Source organism: Scheffersomyces xylosifermentans, assembly GCF_036884685.1.
Source record: "Scheffersomyces xylosifermentans strain CBS 12540 chromosome Unknown RJT20scaffold_1, whole genome shotgun sequence".
In the NCBI taxonomy this organism is placed as follows: Eukaryota; Fungi; Ascomycota; class Pichiomycetes; order Serinales; family Debaryomycetaceae; genus Scheffersomyces; species Scheffersomyces xylosifermentans.
Window position 1 is genome coordinate 659990 of NW_027042939.1, and position 21936 is coordinate 681925.

At 39.8% G+C, this 21936-nt stretch overlaps 6 protein-coding genes across 6 annotated transcripts; 3 read left to right on the forward strand and 3 right to left on the reverse strand. All coding sequences in view use genetic code 12, as the record gives it.

Moving 5' to 3' along the window:
• The first annotated feature begins 1332 nt into the window (after positions 1–1332).
• On the forward strand, positions 1333–3737 carry BDF1 (chromatin-binding protein). The gene has a single exon (XM_064921253.1). It carries the CDS (start codon positions 1629–1631, stop codon positions 3495–3497), a length of 1869 nt encoding a protein of 622 aa, XP_064776795.1. The 5' UTR covers positions 1333–1628; the 3' UTR covers positions 3498–3737.
• DUS4 (tRNA dihydrouridine synthase) lies at positions 3708–5185 on the forward strand. Its single transcript, XM_064916048.1, has one exon. It carries the CDS (start codon positions 3978–3980, stop codon positions 5076–5078), a length of 1101 nt encoding a protein of 366 aa, XP_064776796.1. The 5' UTR covers positions 3708–3977; the 3' UTR covers positions 5079–5185.
• Positions 5186–5269: 84 nt separating this feature from the next.
• On the reverse strand, positions 5270–9755 carry SMC4 (condensin subunit). Its single transcript, XM_064916049.1, has one exon. It carries the CDS (start codon positions 9705–9707, stop codon positions 5334–5336), a length of 4374 nt encoding a protein of 1457 aa, XP_064776797.1. The 5' UTR covers positions 9708–9755; the 3' UTR covers positions 5270–5333.
• An 808-nt stretch (positions 9756–10563) lies between these two features.
• On the reverse strand, positions 10564–11375 carry RJT20DRAFT_123811 (uncharacterized protein). The gene has a single exon (XM_064916050.1). The coding sequence runs from the start codon at positions 11328–11330 to the stop codon at positions 10743–10745; it is 588 nt and encodes a 195-aa protein (XP_064776798.1). The 5' UTR covers positions 11331–11375; the 3' UTR covers positions 10564–10742.
• A 199-nt stretch (positions 11376–11574) lies between these two features.
• On the forward strand, positions 11575–12273 carry RJT20DRAFT_123812 (mitochondrial 54S ribosomal protein bL34m). The gene has a single exon (XM_064916051.1). It carries the CDS (start codon positions 11714–11716, stop codon positions 12080–12082), a length of 369 nt encoding a protein of 122 aa, XP_064776799.1. The 5' UTR covers positions 11575–11713; the 3' UTR covers positions 12083–12273.
• Positions 12274–21756, reverse strand: RJT20DRAFT_123813 (uncharacterized protein). Its single transcript, XM_064916052.1, has one exon. The coding sequence runs from the start codon at positions 21652–21654 to the stop codon at positions 12328–12330; it is 9327 nt and encodes a 3108-aa protein (XP_064776800.1). The 5' UTR covers positions 21655–21756; the 3' UTR covers positions 12274–12327.
• Positions 21757–21936: the final 180 nt, after the last annotated feature.

Genomic DNA, 21936 nt, shown 5'->3' on the forward strand with positions numbered 1-21936 from the left:
CAACCATGTCTTTGTTACTGATTTCCGAATCTTCATTGTTCATTCTATATGCTGAAGGCTGGCTATCGTCTTCAATAGAAAGAGAAGAATATAATGCTGTGTTACATAATGCATACCGCGGTGGGAGCACTACCCACAAAAACAAAAAGGTGAAAATCGCGCAACCCACAATCAGCAGGCCATTTTTTTTACAGTTTCACAAAATATAACACTAAGACACGACCTGCTGCGAGTTTTTCTTCTTTCGTCATCTACACAATTTTATTAAAAAAAACTACACAAGAAGGTGGGTTACCCGGACGCAAGCACCTGACGGAACCAGCAGGAAAGGACACGTACGCCGAACTTCTCCTATTTGCAAATGAGCACAGAGATGCTGGACAAGGAAGAATCACAGAGAGCAGTACTGGTTATGATGTTACATATCTATCCATTCGGTCCGAAAAGCTAGTTTCCCCTTGCCAGTGGCTAAGCAGATGACACTGCTGCTGTGATCGAATAAGTGATATTACTGTGTATGCCTACGATAACACAACTTCTCTCTCGTTCTCAGCAAAAGAAGACATAGTGTAGTTAGTAATTCTAAGTAACCACTTCTTCCCATATATCTACGGGGGGTCGTGTGCTCCGCCAAATACGGGGGCTTCCATGGCGTGCGACGGGCAAACACTCTGAAAAATTGTGACGAGATTTGCGCGGATGACCTGTCAGTATAAATTGAAGGAAATATCCAATAAATTCGCCCTTGACAAAAAACTCATCCTGTCCCGAATACCCCGACGTGATTGGTCGGAACCTGATAATTATTTTTTAGCAACCGCATTTTTTTGCACATTGCGACGCCGCACGAGCTATCTCCTCACAACCAGCAATTTTTCCTCGAAGCTCGGGCATTTTCGGCCTCCGCACGTCTTTTTTTTTGTCCACCGGAATCTAGAATATATAAAAACATTCTTGCACGCTTTTGCTTTCTTTTTTTTTTTGGGTGATCGGTTTCAATTTGGTCGCAAACGGTATGTTATATGCAGGCGGTGATTTTTACTCTATCAGAACAAAGGCACACACACTAAGGATATAACGGTAGTATGACTGGTCAGAGGAAGGCTGTTCTCGAGACTGACTGAAAGCTTGTTGGAAATGTGGGATGACTCAAAATAGGTTCGGCTGTTAGAGATCACAACAAGGCCCAAGATTAGTTTCTGTAGAGCGAGAACCATTTGCCACAAAATATTCACATGACATAAGAGACTCTTATACTAACACACTCTTTAGATTTAGCCTAATTTCCAGGAGGCGTATATACTAAGATTCGAGTCGAGTCTATATAACAAGGAGTCTGTCCGCTTTTGTTGTGCTTTTGAAGTGAATCACTAGTACTTTTTGAGTGACTTTCATTCACTTGTATAGTCTTGCTGGTTCGTAGTTTATCATCGGATTAGTATTCTATTGTTGCACAGTAGTTAATACCGTTATTTCACACCAGTTCGACCGTTCATTCAGGTGTCCATTATTTCTTACGATAAACACCAAGTTTTTTGCATCTTGTACCATATAGTTGATCTCAGTTCTGTAACAGTTCAGATCTCGTTCTATCTGCATTCATCTAATAATTAATAACCATCCATAATATGTCAGAAGCTGTCGATACTAATACCCCAGTTCAAACTCCTTCATCCGACATCACATTTCACAAATCAGATAATCATCACATACTGAACGACGAAGATCTCCAAGTAAATAACACAAAGATGTCTCCTGTTGAGCCGGAGAAACCTCTTTCTCCACCCAACCCTTCCCCTAGCCCGGAGAAGAGGAAGTTGGAGAATGATGAAGAAGTTGCGGATGGCGTGGTGGAAAAGAAGGCAAAGTTGGAAGAAAGTGCTCCCGCTGATGGCGACTCAAGCTCGACTCCAGCTTTGGAGCCTGCTCCCAGACCAGCCCCAGAACCCGACATGGATAACTTGCCCGCAAACCCTATACCTTCTCACCAAGCTAAATTTGCACTCAACACAATCAAGGCTATAAAACGTTTACGTGACGCAGCACCATTCATACACCCCGTGGATATCATCAAGTTAAATATTCCATTGTACTACAACTACATTCCAAGACCTATGGATCTCTCCACCATCGAAAGAAAGATTTCAGTTAATGCCTATGAGGACTCCAACCAAATAGTGGAAGATTTCAACTTGATGGTTGCCAATTGTAAGAAATTCAATGGTGAAAACTCGGGCATTTCCAAAATGGCTGACAACATACAAGCTCACTTCGAAAAACACATGCTAAACTTCCCACCAAAGGTGTTACCTAGTGCTGCAGCTGCGGCTAAGCCTGTGGCAGCTGGCGTACCTCCAAAGAGAAGAGCAGGAGAATCGGAAGTGACCAAACAACAGCAGCGTGAGTCAGTAGCTGCCCACAGACCGAAAAGAACCATACATCCACCCAAGTCTAAAGAATTGCCATATGATGTCAGACCTCGCAAAAAGAAGTTTGCGGCTGAGCTCAGATTCTGTAGTCAGACAGTTAAAGAGTTGGTATCTAAGAAGCACATGGGTTACAACTTTCCATTCTTAGCACCAGTCGACGCTGTAGCCTTGAATATCCCAAACTACCACGAAATCGTGAAAGAGCCAATGGACTTAGGAACAGTTCAATCAAAACTTGCTAACAATCAATATGAAAACGGAGACGAATTCGAACACGATGTACGTTTGGTCTTCAAGAATTGTTATGCTTTCAATCCAGAAGGTAGTGAAGTGAACATGATGGGACACCGTCTCGAATCTGTCTTTGACAAGAAATGGGCCAACCGCCCTGTTCCAGAGCCAACTCCTAATAATTCTGAAGCTGAGGAATCCGAAGTCGAGTCTAGCGAAGCTGAAGATGAGGAACCTGAAGTTAGCGAGGCCATGTTATCAGAAGTTCCAGCTATTCAGTTTTTAGAAAACCAGTTGATCAGAATGAAGAAGGAGTTGGACGAGTTGAAGAAGGAACACTTGAAGAAGTTGAGGGAACAACAAGCTGCTAAGAGAAGGAAGAAAAAGGCTAAGAAGGCTAAGCAAAAGAAGACCAAGATACCTACAAGGGCCCCAAGCACATCTTCTCTACCAGTAGTGACATATGAAATGAAAAAACAAGTCAGTGAGATGGTACCAAACCTTTCTGACAAGAAACTCCAAGCTCTCATCAAAATTATTAAAGATGACATCGAAATAAGCAACGAAGATGAGGTCGAATTGGATATGGACCAATTGGAAGACCGTACTGTCTTGAAATTGCATAACTTCCTTTTCGGCAAGAAAGCTGCTGCAAAGCTCACCAAGCAAAAGAAGAAACCAGTTATCATCAATAGTGCCGATGAGCTCGCGCACTTGAGAAACCAACTTGCATTGTTTGATGAGGATAATAATTCTAACAACGGATTCATGAACCTTGGTAATGACGCCGAGTCGTCCGACGATGATATTTCCTCTGAGAGTTCGGAAGAAGAGTAGGGTCACAGCCTAATTATAATACTATATGTAAAGCTACGGAATAAAACATCACAACTAGGAAAAACAAAACCAATATCTTGTACAAAGAGGAGCATTATGGAATATCCTTGTGCTGTTTCAGATCATAATTTTTTTTTTTCTTGAATGAACTACCATATCTCAGTTTCACACTGTACTATATAAGGTTAATATACTTATTTCAACAAGACTTCAATTGTAGGACAAAACCGCTAGGAACATCTATGTGCTGCGCACTCTCTTTCTCAATTAGGAAATGATATCCCGCTGGTATATCGGAAAATTTTGAAAAATTATTGGCAAAGGTAAATACTGAAGAGCTGCTTATCGCTATCTAAAGCCAGTGAAGTTTCCTATCACTTGTACATAAGGGCTTCGTTCGCATGGTATTTCACTGGAACAGAATATTGTAGAAAAGACCATCATATACCCCTTCATATTTTTCTGTTGCTACTGAAATTCATGACAAGTCTAGCAGATGAGATAAATGGTTTGACCATTAATGATGACCGGACCTTGGATATAGCGGCGGAAACGGGTCTACCGCCTAGGAACCCAGAACACAACCCGCTACGCATACTCAAAACTATTAGGGCCACTCAAAATAGGCCAGCTTTTATTGCAGGTCCTATGGTAAGGTATTCGAAATTACCTTTCAGAGAGCTAGTTAGGAATTATAACACTGATATCGTCTACACCCCCATGATATTGGCAAGGGAGTTTGTCAGAAACAATGTAGCTCGAGCATCTGACTTCACTACCAACGACAGAGATCGCTCGGTGATAGTACAAGTAGGTTGCAACAACGTTGAAGACTTGTTGAAATTCGTTGAGATGATACATCCCTATGTGGACGGAATAGGGCTCAACTGTGGTTGTCCAATAAAGGAGCAAGTCCGAGAAGGGATAGGAGCAGCATTAATGACAGAACCAGACTTAGTGGCGTCTATGGTGAGAGCCGTCAAAAAAAAGTATGGATCTTCTGTATGCATTGAAACTAAAATCAGAATACATCACGACATAAACGAAACCATAGCATTTGTAAAGAAGGTCGAAGCAAGTGGAGTTGATTTCATCACCGTTCATGGTAGAACGAAGAATACTAGATCATCACAACCGGCAAATTGGGATGCCATAAAGATAGTTAAAGAAACTGTATCTGTACCCGTTGTAGCTAATGGGGATTGCTTTTCTCTTGAGGACGCTTACAAGATTGCAGAACATACAGGTGTTGACGGGGTAATGTCAGCAAGAGGAGTCTTAAGCAACCCTGCTTTGTTTGCTGGATTTGAAAATACTCCATGGTCGGCTATTGAGTTGTTTTGGGACTTGGCTACTAGCTATGGGCTACCATTCAGAATAACTCAGCATCATCTCTCTGAGATGCTTGAAAAGGTTATCCCTCGTAAGTATTTGAAGGAAATGAACGAGACTACTTGCTTAGTTGATATGATCGACTGGTTCGATAGCCATTTCATATTGCGCAGAAGAGGAGACAAGGATTTTGCAACCGCATCGGAGCCAACATGGAAGATTAACAGGGATCAAGCAGCACATATATAGATAGTGGTTTTTGCATAGAATAATTGTATAGAAATGAATAAACCAGGATACGTTTGACCAAGCTTGAACAATACTATTTCGTAATTGTATTTTAATGGAAATACGGCAGTATAGCCAAACCACGAGAAAACACACTCTGTTTTAATGTTTCCTGTATAGGTTTTGCTACCAATCTTATTTTTTAACACAAGTCCTTCTATGATATGTTACATTATAGATCTAGTATACATCTACTATACATCATACTTCGTTAAACTACTTTTCGGTGACAAAATTCTTGTTCTGCAAGGAAATACTCCTTGTCATGTTGTTAATCTTATAGATACCCACCAACTGCTGGGCCAACTCGAACATATTATTACGCAAAGAAATAACAATGAATTGCGCATTCTTTGTTCTCTCTTTGATGTAATTTGCAACAATGGACACATTTCTGAAATCCAAAGCAGCATCAATTTCATCCATAACGTAGAGAGGGGTAGGCTTATACTGGTGCAAAGCAAAAACAAGAGCAAGCGAACTCAACGTCTTTTCACCACCTGATAAGTTGGAGATATTTTTCCACGACTTTTTGGGAGGCATGACACTGAATAAAATACCCTCTGAAAAAGGATCTAAACTATCGACTAGCTCCAATTCTGCATTTCCTCCAATTGTGATCATTCTATACATATCCTTTAAAGTCATGGAAATAATATTGAAGCCCTCCATAAACTCATCTAATCTCTTTCGCTTCAAATCTTCACAGTAGCTCTTAAGTTCATCCCTTTCCTGTACTGCACCATTCAAGTCATTACGTCTCGACTCAAATTCTATTTTCTTTGAACCGTACTCCTTCAAAACCTCAATATCAACTTTGACAGTATTCATGTAATCCTCCAACTTTTCGATCTCTTGGTTAATGGCATCAATATCTAACTGATCCAAAGCAGATTCATCAAGTTCCTCTAAGATCGCACCATTATACTTCTTTTGTTCTTCCTCTTCAAGCCAGTTTATGTACGGCTCGGCATCACGAACAACAAGAGCAGCTAAACTCTCCTTGTTTTCTTCCACATTCCTCTCGGCTCTTCTGACATGTGCTTGGTACTTCTCTAATTTATTTTCAAGTTCGATTTGCACAGACTTAAACTTATTGATTTTCTCTTGTTGCTCGTCAATTTCTATTCTCAAGTTCTCGAGTTCCCCTTCTTTCTCGTTCTTAGAAGCTTCTAACGTAGAAATTGCGTTCTGGAATTGTTCGAGTTGTTCCAGTAAAGTGCGGTGGTCAGATGAAATGGCCTCTAGGTCACTTTCTGCTGATTCTAGCTCCTTGGAAGACATCTCAATTAGTTTGGTATGTCTCTTTATTTCATTCTCGAGCTTCTTGACTTCCATTCTATCTCCTGCTGTCTTCTCGTTAAGTATTTCCATCTTCTGTTTGATAGAGTCGACTTTTGAATTCTGGATTTTCAAATCCACACCACCAGCATCCATTATCTTTTCTTCCAATACTTTAATTTGTGATTCGAGATCGCTCATCTCTGCCTTCAAACTATCCTTGGCACTTGAAAGGGATCTTAGTTCTTCTTGTTTTTCTTCTATTTGAAAGTCAATTTGGTGATTATTTTGATTCTCTTCATCTTCTGCAATGAGCTTTTTGCAAACCAAGCTAATTTCCTTCTTTTCTGATGCTAAAGATTGAATATCAAGTCGTAATCTCGAGATGGTAAAGTCAGTTTCTGGTTGCAAATCCCTTAACTTTTTCAACATGTTCATCTTCTCCTGGTACTCCACTTCGGCGTGTTCTAAACTTTGCTCCAATTTGTGCAAGTCTTCCTTCATCTGATCCACATCTTCTGGTGACACATCCATGGCATCGGCTGAGTTTGAATTAGATAATCTCATCGCTCCTTTTGCGAATGAGCTACCACCACCAGACATAGTTCCCGAAGTGTCCACAACCTTTCCGTCTAAGGTCACCACTTTCCATCTTTTTGCACCATATGCGGCTTTTTTAGCTTCATTCAAATCTGGAGCAACAAGAGTATCGTAAAGTTTCGAATAGAAAGCTGGTGCAAATTTGGCATTTACCGGCCTTATAAGGTCAAAAAGTCTCTTAATATTAGCAGGATTACCTGGGGTTTGAATAGGGCTTAAATTGAACTGCCTTAATTTGTTCAAGCAAATGAAGTTAGCGTAACCTAGCTTGTTTTTACGGAGGTAATCAATGCAAGCCTGGGCAGTTTCAACTGTTTCAACTACCATGGAGTCAAGTCCAGGACAAGCAGTAGATATGGCAATGTCATACATGTCATCTATAACACCCAAATCTCCTAAGCGACCGTAAAACCCTTCAATACGACCAGATTTCATAAGCCTCATAAGACTAGAGAGAACTTTATTTTTATTTTGGAAGTTGGAAAGAGAGTTGGCAGCATCTTGTGTCTTCTGTCTGAGCGCTGCAACCTGTGATCTCTGACTATCTAATTTCTGCTTCTCGATATTCACCTGCTCTTCCCCAAGAGCTATTTGCTCTATAATTTTCTCTAATTTCGCCTCCTCGTCTATGTATTGGGACTCTTTTTCTTTTCCTTCCGACTTAATATTAGTCAAGCGTTGTCTTGCTTCTTCGAGTTGCTTTGCTGTGCTAACCTTTTGGTTCTGAAGGATATCTATGGCGGATTGAGTCAATTCGATGGCATTCTGTTTCTCCTTTAGCTTTTCATTCCAAGGTTCTAATTTAGTCTGTAATGACTCAATTTCATTAGAGAACTTGGCAGTTTTGGCGGTCAAACTAGTTCTGATTTCGTCCAATTTAGCCTTTTCAATTTCTAAATTTGAAGTCAACTCATCCATTTCACTGTGAAACTGTTCAGTGGCTGCAGTCTTACTTTGAAGCTTTTGGGTAGCAGATGCTAGCTCTTTCTTCAGGTTTTCCTTTGTTTTTGTTATTTTCTTGACCTTACCATTCAAGTTTTTGATCTTCTCTTCCAATGCAACGTGTTTCTTATGTACATCTCTCTGCTTTTTAGAATTCTTAGTAATCTCTTCACTAAGTTCACCTATCGAACTTTGAATTGCCTTTTGTTTGGCGATGTAGATATCAATTTCTTTGGAGATTTCAGCATTAGCTTCTCTTTCTTTATCAAGTTCTTCATTTATAGCAGTAATCTTCTTGTTATTCTCATCTAGAATATGTCTACAGTGGATGATGTTGGATTGAAATTGAATGGATTTCTTACTGATTAATTCCTTTTCTGATTCCAAAAATTTCAATGCTTCAACTTTCTTCTCCTCAAGCAGGTCTTTGTCTTTCTCCACCAATACGAATCTATTCTCTTTTTCAAGACAGATATCATTGAGTTCATCAACTTTCAATAAATTGTCTTCTATTAATTTCTTGTAGCTGGAAGTTCCTATAATATCTTCCAAATATTCTAGAAGGCCATCATCATTTTCTCTTTCTGCTTTTGGCTTCATTTGTGCAATGGATTCAACTTCACCCTGGAGGATTAAGAATCGTTTGTGGTCCAAGTCAATTCCCTTATTCTTCAAAAACAGAGTAACTTCCGTATAGTTACTGAGGTTTCCATTGACATAGTACAGTGACAGATTGTTACGGAAAGCCTTACGTGAGATAACTAGCTCAGAGCCAGGAATTACATCCGCTTTATTGTCGACATCTGGATCATCCAAAACATGGTGGAAATGTATATCTACCAGACAGAAGGTAAGTTGTTGCGATCCGGATGAGTTATGTATTAATTCAGATAGCTTACCTTGTCTCATTTTCAGGGCTCTGAATCCGAAGACGAAGAGCATAGAGTCAATAACATTGGACTTACCACTACCGTTGGGGCCAACTACCGCGGAGAACGAAGCATTAAATGGACCAATGACTTGAGTTCCAGCGTATGATTTGAAATTGGTGAGAACAAGTTTATCTATCACTAAACGTGGATCGTCGTTCTTCTTTGGTTGGGAGGTGATTTCTCTTCTTTTTGTTGGTGATTGGAGCATGATCTCTGATTGCTGCTGTGAGTAACTAAGTCCTGAATTTTTGGACATTGGCACTGCTATAGTTGTCTGCTGGCTTTCATTTTCTATAGGTTCTATGTTGTCATCTAATATGGCTGATGACTCGCTTTCTGGAGGTGGAAGTGCTGTGTTTTTCGAAAATGAAAGCGATATTGTCAGTTTATCATGTATGTTATTGGATTGAGTAGACGTGTTTGTTTCAGATTCCGAGGCTCTTGAGTTGGATTCGATATCTTCAAAGACATCGTCTTCATCTTTATCATTTTCTTCTTCAGCGTCTAACTCCTCGTCGCCTTCATCCTCTTGATCTTCATCCTCCTCATCGATGCCTTGTAAAATCGAGTCTTCTACTCTTCCTTTTCTCTTTCCTTTGGCTCTAAAGACATCCTCGTCGCTGTCATCGTCATTTCTGAAGGAATTGCCTCCATTTCGACTAGAATTACTTGCATCGCTGCTGTAGCTGTCATTATTCGCGTCTTTTTCTGAGCTCTTTCTTGTTGGCAGCCGAACATCCACCATATAGTCGCTGTTGTTGATGAAGGTGGACTCCATTTCGTCGCTGGCGGAGTCCAACCGTATCTTTGGTGTTCTTTTTCGTTTCAACGACATTGGCTCTCTTGCTGTTGTAGTTGAACACAGAGGTCTACTAATTAGCAGTAATCTTCTGTTTGGCAACACATCTAAATGTATTTTGGAGCCTTCTTTTGTGCGACAGAAAAAATGTAAACAAACAGGCGCGTGATCGGTGAGGGCACGACGGGATTTTGTGGGTGCTGCAGTGAGGTTCTGCTGGTGCCAGGTTTTGGTGAGTGCTTCCTGTGGAAGTGAATGCTGTCAAAGTGTTAGTATTAGAAGTGTGGTGGTGGATGAAGAGATAATGTAATGGAAGTGTGAAATGGGATGTTGAAATTGAGAATTCTGGAATTGGGAATTGTTGCCAGTGTAATAGTGTAAAAGTGTAGTAGTGTAGTATGACATATGTCATATAATACTATTTGTGCATAGTATATTAAGGACTGTGAAAGTGAGATAATGGGTGTATTGTGTAGATAGCCAATGTAATGTACTATGACCATCAGCGCAAACCTTGCATTCTGCTGGTTTGTGACTAATGTGACTAGTGACTATTGTCACTACAATTAGTGTTCCCATATTATTGGGAAGAAATAGCTGACATAATTAACTTTTGGAACAAGTTGCAAAATTTTTGACATTTTTTGACATTTTTTACTAAAATGGTGTAATATAGAATTTGGCTCGAATTAGATAAACTGCTGCAAGTATAGCATGCAAATATTGCAAGACCCATCAAGATCAATAAAATTAATGTTAATTAATGAATATTATAAGTTAATTAATCTTAATCTTTGCAATTTCTTTTGCCTACCTATTTCTTTCCCATAAAATCCTTCATTACTGAGAAACTACGCTTCCACAGAAGGTACTCAACGACTACATACCACGAGGACAATGAAATTTCTATTTGCTATATAATGTACATGTTTGTGTGTATGAATGAATGCAGAGAGAGAATGTGACTCCTATAGTAAGGATGATTCACGTGCCCCCATTATGTGTCTTTGCCGAGCAAAGCATGAGGCTAGTGTATTATCATGGAATACAAAATGATTTGAAAGCCAGACTCTAATTGTCATCAGACTTCTTATGGTGTTTCTCCTTCTTCTCTTTTTTATGCTTCTTCTCCTTCTTTTCCTTTTTCTCCTTCTTGTGCTTCTTTTCGGTCTCCTCGGTTACAGTGACTTCTCCGTCTTCTTCATTATCTTCGTCAGCCTCTTCCTCTTTCTCTACTATCTTCTCTTCCTCTACAGCCTCAGGCTCTTCGCTTTCAAACTTAATTTTCTTGTGCTTTGGCTGCTCAAAGGTATCATAATTATCGTCAAACTTGATTTTCTTGTTCTCGGTACTGTTGGTACTGACTACAGGTGGTTCTGCAATAAGAGGTGGTAATCCTCTCAAATCTCTTTGAACTCTCTTCAATTGACTCAAAACGGCTCCCGATTCTGCATTGTTAGAAAATCCCGTGGTGTTGTTTTCATTGTTTAAGATGCTGCCTGGTAGAGCCTCATTGTTGGCCTCGGAAGCTGAGATGAACTCAGTCAAAATCTGCTCAGCTTCACTATTTTTTACGTAAGATGATGCATTTACGCGAGTCAAAGTTGGCGTATTAACAGCAGAGGGAAATGCTCTTCTAGGACGGAACGTTGACGACATGTTTTCTATACAATCTAACTACTTGAAAGGCTGCAAACAATAACTACCTCTCCACAGATCATCAGTACTCTTCTCAGATAAAAGAAGTCGCAAAAAAATTTATTTGATAGTGTGGGCTGGATATTACGCTTACACAAGATATTACAGCGTAACTCTGTGCACAGATATCTCAATAGATTTTTTCACTAGTCTTTCAAATACGAGAGAGAGAATAGTGAGAGAGAATAGAGATTTATTGATTCAAGTCCTTTTTAAATAAAGACAGTGCTTATTTGATAGGTAGATTCGCTGTGAAGCAGAAAGAGTTATCATCATTGTGGGTCTAAAATATTTATTCGTGAGGACTACAAAAATCCCCAGAAACTCAAAATACCAAATACATCATGTGGACCTTGTCTAGTATAGTGAGATCCAACGTCGGCAGAACAATGGTGAATACCAGCCGTTCCTTCACATCTTTGGTCAAGCCAACTTCCACATTGCAATCGTCTCTACTCTCTAGAGGTACAAGCGCCTCCCCGGTTTCGGGAATACTGCCAATACTTCAACAGAGTAGTACAGTGCCCGTTTCTCCTTTGCAGTTCTTGCTTGGACTTACCCAAAGAAGATTCAAATCCAGAGGTAACACATACCAACCTTCCACATTAAAGAGAAAGAGGACATTTGGCTTTTTGGCTAGATTAAGATCGAAGAACGGTAGAAAAATATTGGCTAGAAGAAAGGCTAAAGGAAGATGGTACTTGACTCATTAATCATGCCATAAATTCGACTTTTCATAGAACTGACTTTCTAATGGCTACAGTCCAATAGATACCTAGTGGCATAAATAACTAATAGTTCTTCAAACATCATCTCACGATAGAGTACATAAGACTACTACATCTTGTATATACGCATTCATAATCAACAGTCTACATTCAGCTGAATTTAAATAAATATGATATCCTTCGATATATATATATGCATAGGGTACTTGTTTTGGACTTAGAAGTTTCACTCAGGCTTTGCCTAGGATCTTGGAGTATCTCAGCTCAACTTCATGTATCAATTTCTGCATTGATACTATACCCAACTGATGGGTAACATTAGGAAAATTGTCTCTATTCAATCCAAACCATTCTAAAGGCGGCGTTGCGTTTCCTAGTTCCTTCAATTGCGGCGCCTCTATGATAGGAGGGGCCAATGGTGAGTAAGTGTACTTTGACCGAGCCGATACCTTTGAAATGGATTCGTTAATCGCTTGGTCAATGGCAGCCGTGGGATCTTCATCGTCTAATGATTGCCCAAATTTGGACGAATGGGTGCCTTGGGTTGCGAAGATATCTTCTTTGAAGCCTGGTCCTTCTAGTTTCTTTTTATATTCTGTACGGGAATCTAAAGCCTTCTTGTGAATAGCATACATCTCTCTTATGAAATTCACTGATCCCAAGTTCCAACGAATATCCACCGTACCGTCAAATGAAGACTGATACAAATACTCAATAAGATATTCATTGTATTTCTGAAAAGTCCTCATTGAAATCTTGAATGAAGGGAATATAAAGATGGTTCCACCTCTGGCCTTATAGGCATACTCGACAAATTCCTCTACAGTACATTGATTAATGAAGGACTCCGGAACTGGGCTTGTGACCGATAACGAGACAACGAGATCATTGAACTGGAGTTCTAGTTCATTCGAGATACCACTAGAATATTCATTTTGCTGGAAATTGGCTTTGGATTCGTCTAATTTAATAACCAATACCTTCAGATCATCAAAGGAAGTTGGGTAAACGTGAATTAGTAAGTGTCCTGCAATTACCTCTATCTTCGTTTCTAACTTCTTAACAGTCTCCAATATATCATCAGTTGCCGAACGCTTAAGAGATTTATTCTTCAAAGTTCCTTTTGAAGAATCACGAAGAGTTTCTTTGTATGAACGTCTGTTTTCTTGAATCATTCTGGAAACTGTATTGAAGATGTCCAAACAGTTTGAGGCAGTCAACGAAGTTATATACACCTCTGCAGTGTCAAACTTGGTTGCAACGAAAAGATGATCTTTTGATATACTGATTTCGCTTTTTTGATTGAAAATATCAGTCGAAAAGTTTTCAATATTAGCAATAGCAAAGACATGTGAATCAAATGATAACTTCACATGTAGCTTCTCGATGCCTCCTGAAAGAAGTATTAATGGCACATCAAGGATCTCACCCGTAGTCTGTAATTTCCAGCTAATTGCTGTATGGACATTAATATTTGTAATGCAGATAGTACCGCCGAGTCTACCTTCAGCTTCTAAGGAAATCAAGTTAATACCAGCTTTCAAATCTTGACTCCAATCTGTCGATTTCTTCGATACTGCCCAAAGCCGATCAAATTTGAGCTTGCTATTACATAGCGAGGGTCCGAAATCTACTTGAACAGATAAATTTGTTATAACAAATGAAACCACCCATGGGACAGCGTATGACGTGGAAACTTCTTTAAATCTATTGGATATATTCTTATTGGAAGCAAGTGCAGATCTGTGATTAACTTCCACTGGATCATCTTTCTTAGATACGAAGCTAGAATACCGCTCAAAATATTGTTTAGGGAACCAAATATCCTTGAAAAGCTCTAGGTCTTGGTACTGTTTCACGTTAATATATGCATCCACATCCATCAAACAACCCGAAGACAAAACACTAGGGGTTTCATCAAATTCAAAGGAGCTACTAAGTAATACCTTGTTGATGGTCACCGATCCACTGATCTCTCTTGAGTAGATGTGTTGCAATGAAGTGGACATCGAATCGAACAAAATCGTTAAAATCAAACTTGGAATGCTATTATCGCCTGAATTGAGCTGAATATAAATGCCCTCTAATCCAACAATAGCAGCAACCTTAGCGGTAGGCTCGCAACTGAGCGTGAGCTCCTGCTTTTCTATTCTAAGACCAAAGTGAATATCAGTTTCGTTTAGTAAATTACTCAATTCACGCCCTTTCATCAGAGGTTGAGCAATTTCTGCCTCCTCGGAAACAATCAGTTTGGTATCGTCTTCATCAGGATTGGAATTCTGCATCATCTTCCTGACACCTGCAACTAGATCAACAATAACAGGAACACAGGATGCGTGCAATGTATTTGTAGATGAAGATGTCAAGATTTCACCCTTGACGATGTGCTTCTTTTTTTCTAACTTCTGGTGGTCATATTTGAACGCAATTTTGACTGCCGGGGAATGAAGGTACAAGGACGGCGTTTCGCCATTTTCATCGTCATCTAGTCTATAAAATAACACATTCGAACCGGCAAATATTGCGACTAGTTCAATAGAGTCGAACGCTGCATGTATGGAGTTTAATGGGTCTTTCAAGTCATCTGAACATGTTTCAGGCGCCGGTTTGGTCATACCAGCAGCCAATACCTTTGCTCTTTTGTTGAAAAACTTCTGTACTTGTGTTACTGAGTTAACCACATATTCAAGCATAATTATCGAAGTTGACAAAAACTTGACGTCAAGTTCATCTCCATTAATTTGTAACTTCATGACTTTACGATCATCGTCCTTCTGCGTTGTATATATCAACTGCATGGTGGGTAAAAATGCCCTATTCAAACTTGCCTTCTCTGACTGGGTACTGTAGTAATTGGATGATCTAGAACCGTTTGCCACAGAAAGGAACGCTTCCATTAACGTGAATTTACCTAAACCTTGTTCACTAACTGCGAAGAACCTTTCGGCACCCAAGATAACGCCTGGATATTCCTTCAGTCCTATATCGTAAATCCAACCAAGACAGAAATTGTACGAAAGTAAATGGACGGCGGAAAGCTTGAAGTCAGAAGTGCTTGGGGTATCGGGACGCTCGTCAACTTCAATGTTGCCCTTCTTCGTGGAAAATCTATCCGCTAGCTTCGCTGTTGATTGTTCAAGTCTGTCTAATAACCCAACTATTTTGAAAAGAGTGGACAGACCCAAGCAGATTCGGCAGTATTGAGATTCAAGTTGCAAAGATCTACTATCTTGTGCTGCTCCCATATCATTGAAGATCTTAATTGCAACATTTATATCTATAATGTTTGACAAACCAACAGGGATTGTTCTGTCCAAGATATATATCCTAGCGGTTGGAATTACAATATCTCCGTATAAAGGTACCACTTGATTGATGCTATTACCTCCCGCATTGAGGACGCTAGCCACATTGTATACACCCAAAGATGCCATTTCTACCTCGTACGAGAACTTGGTATTGTCCACAAACGTTGATACTCCAATATAATCATTTGTGAGTTTCACATTGAATCCTAATTTATCCAATAATGACATGTCACGCTTCTTGGTTTCATAATCATCAGGAATTTTCTTTTCTGAAGTTCCTTCTTCCTTCGAACGCACTATACAACATTTTTGGAATTCCTTGACCTTTTCCACTAATAATGGTTCTTTAGCAATCAAAGTCTCAATAGTCTGGAGCAATTGTGGGGAGAATAATTTTGTATATCCAATACTACAAGTGACAGCACAAAGAAATAAATCTTCTGCTTTAGTGAGCTTAACCTTTGTGAGAATTTGCGAATTCTGAGACTCTAACAAATGCACACTGTCAAGGCTGGTGTTAAAGTCCACCATTTCTATAAGCGACTGCAAGAATAGCACGTCCAGTACTTTGGTGAAAGAAAAGAAGTTATCCAAAATAACTCCATTAAAAGTCAACGGTTTCATGAAGTCAAGCGACCAAATAAACTCGCTGATGACGACGTTCAAGGATATGTCTCCCACTTTTTCCAAAAAATTCTCTTTTGTGGTTCCTGAAGTCAGCAAAGGGTCTGGATCAGGCGTGGCGGGCCATTGTTTATTGGGTGGAATCAGAGACAAGTATTCCAAATCAACCTTAATAAACTTGTCCAATGCTGACACAATCGTATTGTTCTCATCCATAATCTTGAAGACAAATTTTCCAAGCGATATGTCAACATTTTTAACACCACCTAGAATTGCACCAGCACATGCTACCAACCATTCGAAATTAGACGCTCTAGAAGTTAGGATTCTATTCTCAGCACTCCAAGCATTTAGTTCATATAAATCGGACCTAGATTCGAACGTGAAGTAGATATCATCTTCAAAAGCAGCGTGTCTTATCATAGTCATTGCATTGACAATATTTACACCAACTATCTCAAAGGAGGAGTTTGGAAGTATGATATGTTGCTGAAAGTTGTTCAAATTTGAAACGAAGCTCAAATTAAAATTCTTCTTTGTAGTAGACTTGGAGGAGGCTAACAGTTTTTCTTCATCCTTTTCGAACAAGTCACCCTCTTCTTTATGCATATCACTATCAAGTAAATTTAGTGTTCTCTTTATAACATCTAACGTAATTGAGGAAAGCTTACTCTTGTATGCCAATACATTCAAGACACCTTCGATTGACATGAAACTACCATCTAGGCCATCATCACCAGTCTGTCCATTTGTAACTTTCAAGATAGTAGTCAAGTCCTGTACTGTAATGAAATCGAATTCTTTCTTGCTCTTCGTTATCTTTCCTGTTGTCTCAGAAATTGAAACGCTTAGTTGATTAGTTTCAGACTTAACTTCGGAGACCGGATCGCCAACTCCACCTTCTTCTAAAGTGCTATCGGAAAAGATCTTGCTGAAAAAATAACTTCTTTGCTCATGGTTAGCTTCCCAACTTCTCCACCTAGAAAATATCAACACCACTTCTTCCACGGCATTTCCTGGAAGTTGGAACTCGGGTTGTCCAAGGTTGCATTGTTTAGATTCATACCACTCTGGTGGCATATAATTAAGAACATGCCTCAACCTTGTCATGACCTTCCAGCCGTCGAAGAAACGTATATGTTCCTTCCTCGACCTCAAAATATATGCGGGTTTGGTAAGAACTCCAGGATCGTGATCGATATGATAGTCCATGGAGCCAATGGCTAACTTGTATACTAATTCAGCTTCAACAGACTGACTAGTTGGTGACTTCTTTGCAAATTCTTTTATTACTGGAGCTAGTTCTTTTTCAAGTGACTTCACAAAATCAATGATCCATTCAATTTGATCGTCATTAACTTGCACCTCTATTTTCTCGATGTTACTAGACATCACTGAGTCCTCCTCGCTCAGGGCCCAGAACTCCACTTCTTTTATATTGAATAAAAATGGATTCTTAAATTCCGATGGATTCGATAAAGTTATCAAAATTTCCTTCAAATGTAAAGCGATAGTTGATTCTTCCTTAAGGTTGTGCAATTGCTCATTAGCATCCTTTGACTTCTTTATAGACATTGCCAAAGACGGTTCAACTATCTGGAAATGCACTATGGGTACATTGTGCGATTTGGAAAGAATCTCCGAAGGGTCACTTGCTTCAAAATAACCAAATTGAATAGAAATATCGGGAGTAACAAAACGAAGATTGACAATCGTGTGGATAGGACTGATTATCAGCCTGAGGTATTTTACAATTTGGGTCTGTAACGCGTCCATTACAACTTCTTCTGAATTATCCGACATCGACTGAGTTAGTTTGGCTAGGCAAAGTAGAGCCTTTGGGGTCACAAACGATTGTACTTCTCCTAAATCCAATACAATATTGTCATAGTCGTATAATGGATCTGGATCGTATGATGGACGAAAATCATCCTCGTCGTATCTCTGAGTTGGTGGGAGCTTGTTGAAACAGAGTTCTTCTTCAGACTCAAGAGTTGATGTCGACAACAGATCATCAGATTCAGATTCAAAGAAATAGCTTTCATTGTCATTGAGCACACCATTTGGAGTGTCAGCATTAAGTGGCGCGCAAATATCTGGTAAGGTCAAAGTTGTTAAGAAGCATCCATATGCATCATTGTAAGCATCATCTCTATCGTCAGCATGGACAAGAAAAGGGCATCTATGGAAAGGAGCATCATTGAACTTCATATGAGCCCTTTGGTCCCGCGTTATCTCATCCTTGTTCGGTTTCTGACAAAAGTCATCAAATATCAACGAAGTCTTAAGATATCCAAGAATTAAGTTACCTTTGCTGTTCAGTTCAATAATCATCACATCGATATTAGGAATGTGAAGTCCTATAACCTTGTTATACCTATCGTTGCATGCATCATTAAAATTGAATAAGAACGAATGTAAATTGACTTGAACAAAGACACTTGGTAAGTCTTCAGTGCCAGGTAGATCCGTTGAAAGTTTGAACCTCATAACAGGGCACCTGAACGAAAGATTAGTAATGTCATAGAGCATTGGAAGCTCAGTATTTAAAGCATTCTCCACGTCCTTATAACCAAATATGAAATTCTTAATGCAAGTTTTGATGGCTACTAGGGTTAGTATACGGCTATCGAATTCTATCTCGGTCACAGTGAAATCCCATTTGCAATGGTATGTAATCTCCTCCGGTGGAATACCAAACATTCTATGTGCGTGAATTGTCAATCCATCGAACTTGACATCTGGCGTCTTAGTAGATAAAAACGTGTCCCTATATTTTGGTATATCGAAGAAAAGCTCCAGATTGTGAGGCTTGCAATCTTGAATAAATACAGCACTTATTGGACTAACGTCACACATAAGGTCCATGTAATAGTTACAGAACCGTATGTCGACATCCAATGCATCGAAAGTAAGGCCAATATGTGAACTGCAATTGTAAATGTTGTATGGAAGTACAACCAAACCATGCCTAACTTGGAAAGTAAAAAGAATATCCACATCATTATCGGTCTTCAAAATCTTCCAATAGTCAAAATCTTTTTCTGCTGGATTCTTCAGTTCAACTTTACCCAGCGCAGACGCTAATGTCGAGCTCGTTTCTGATTCTGACAGATTTATTAATGTTGACGTATACTCTTCAAACGTTTTGAAGTGAATGTTATCCCCAAAGTAATTCTCTCTGATAAGAAACAAATACTTGATTACAAAACCATAAAACTTTAGGGTCACGTAATCACCCAAGCATCGGATCTCTATATAATCAGATGTATTCATCTCGACTGAACTGAACATGGTATAGGTACCGTCAACAGTGAAGTCTCCGCTTTTTCCCATGATGTTGGAGTCCTTCATGAAGGCATTTGCCGTATGCCAAGGTGGTGTATCTAAGACCAAGTTAAAATATGAAGTTCGGACTTCAAAGTCAAATGTTGTCGACTTAGCAAAACTGCCGTTGAGTGGAATGTTGAGATGTATATCCAAGGATTCACCCTGAAAGGATAAATATTTGTTATTATTAAAGTCGAGAGGGTTGTTGATCACATTCTCATCATTGACATTCAAATAGAGTTTATAATCATTCATCTTCCAGTTGATCTTATACACAAAGGGCCGGAAACTTTCGTATGGCGTCGGCTCCCCTGAAGCAAAATCTGCAAAAATGTCTGAGAATAACATAGTGTGTTCCCTAAGAAAGAACATTTTGGCATTGTCACTGGTCATATCAAATGTCCAAGTACACTTACCATTCCATTCTAATGGAAAGCCAATGTTTGCTTTTATTTCGTGTGAGTCAGCCATGAACAATACATCGTGATTGACGGAAGTTCTGATTTCAGCTTCGCTGAAGAGTACTTGTAATGTGTTTGGCCACCCCTCCTTCCTAGATGCCGTGTAAGATGTGAAACTGTTAATATTAGAACCTTCTCCCATTTTCACTTCAATCCAGCCGAAGGGACGGGTCGCTTTGCTTGCTAGTCCATTTGCCCCAGCACCTCCACTTCTACGTAGAATTTCCTTATCTTTGGTGGGCTCTCTTGTTGGCACTCTTAAAATGACTTCGTCTTTGACTATCATTGTTATTTTGAAGCCAGCGTATTGTCGTAAAGCTCCATGTTTCGTTGGTAGAAGTGTTTCTTCGGAATCTCTCGCTATGGATGGGAAAAACATACTTTGGAGTGGAACCCTTTGTCTATCTGCCCACGGACCGTAGTGAATTGTTGCTTTAGATATTTCCATCTCAATACCATGTTCAGGATCTAGTGAAGGCTTGCTGGCAGTTCCTCTCTTCTTCAACGGAATCACTCCTGGGGTATCGTAATAGTAAACGATTCTTGTGTTCATCGAATCTAGTATCAAGCTGAATTTTGCATATTCCTCTTCCGTATTCAAAGATAATATACGGCGATCAGCATCTTCGCCCACATACCGTCGAAGACCTCTCCAATGATACTCGAATTCGTCACTGTCGTCTGGGGGCTGTGTGTTATGCTTTCTGAAAATATAAACTTTGCGAAATGCCTTCTGGACAGCTCCAGCTGCTCTTTCGAATTTATACCATTGTTTGTATTTTTTGTAATGGCTCAAGTTCTTATTTTTGTCAGAAGCACTTCTGTTTAACTCAGTTTTAGCACCTAGATTATTATTTATGTTGGGTTCAAGGTGCACATACTCGTTTGGAGAGATGTATTTATGCTTTTCATAGCCAATGTTGGGCTTCAACCAGAGTTGGAAGTTCTGTAGACTGAAGTCATGCAAAAACCGCCAACTATCTAATGGGTTAGGCGATTTTGAGATATCCACCAATCCGTTGGCAGATTTATAATTTGCTACAAGTATCGATGGGGTGGTAGCATTACCCATTACCATGGCACCCTTTTTAATCTTGATCCGAATTGGAAGTAAGCTGAGGAGAAAGTAAAGGGTAGTCGACAGCAGACTGTCTTTTATATCCGACTTTCCTGCTATTTCTTTGCTTTGGGTACCTTCGGTGGCCTTCTCGTTATCCAGGTTATTGGAGTTCGTTGTGTTTGAGCTATGGGAATCGTCCGAAGACGGTATTTTGCTACTTCCTTCAAAACTGCTGCTTGCACTCTTTCCTTCGGCTCTCACCTTTTTTTCGAGCAATTCTACGATCTGGTCGTATGCCATAGTTCTGTTGTACATGAAGACTTCCAACCCATCAAGCATTAAAAGTATTCTACATGGAAGCTTGTCGTTTTCGTCTCTCCGTATACGGCCACCAACTTCATGGTCCGTTTCTTCCATATCATTAAAGTAGTAATTAGAAAGTCTGGTGATCTTGAATAACCAGTATCTCCATGTTAAGTTGAACCGTAGAACTGATATAGTCAGATTCGATGTGATGATAGTGAGATTCTTGAGTAGCAACCGCCCACCAAGGGGAGCAAGCTTCACCGACTCTACGTTTATTCGTATTTGGTACAGCTTCCACAAGAGCAACTTGAATAGGTACGAGATCACGAATCCCAAGAGCCGGTTGAAGTAGAAGATGAACGCTAGACTTAGAATAAGCGCTAGAATCCAGTTCACTAGATAGATCCATGATGACGAGCTCTGCAGCGACGTAGAAGTCACCGAAATGAACTGCGATAGAAACGCCATGGCGTCGTGTTTCTGGTACCGCCGAGTGTGAGTTCTACAAGTGCTGAGACTGCTTGGGTCGTTATGTGGTTGTGAATAGAAGAGCTTATACGATGTAGTTACTCTGTATTTGTGCTTATGTTTGGAAACCTTTAGACGTGTGAGATCCGGGATGACTGGGCCAGATCCGAGGGGCAGAAATATAGTGGATGTGGGGAGGTGGGAACGAGACGTAGAAGAGAATGGGCTAGAAGAGGTTGGAAGTTGGGGGTAGTTGGTGTAGATCTAAAGGATGTGAAGTAA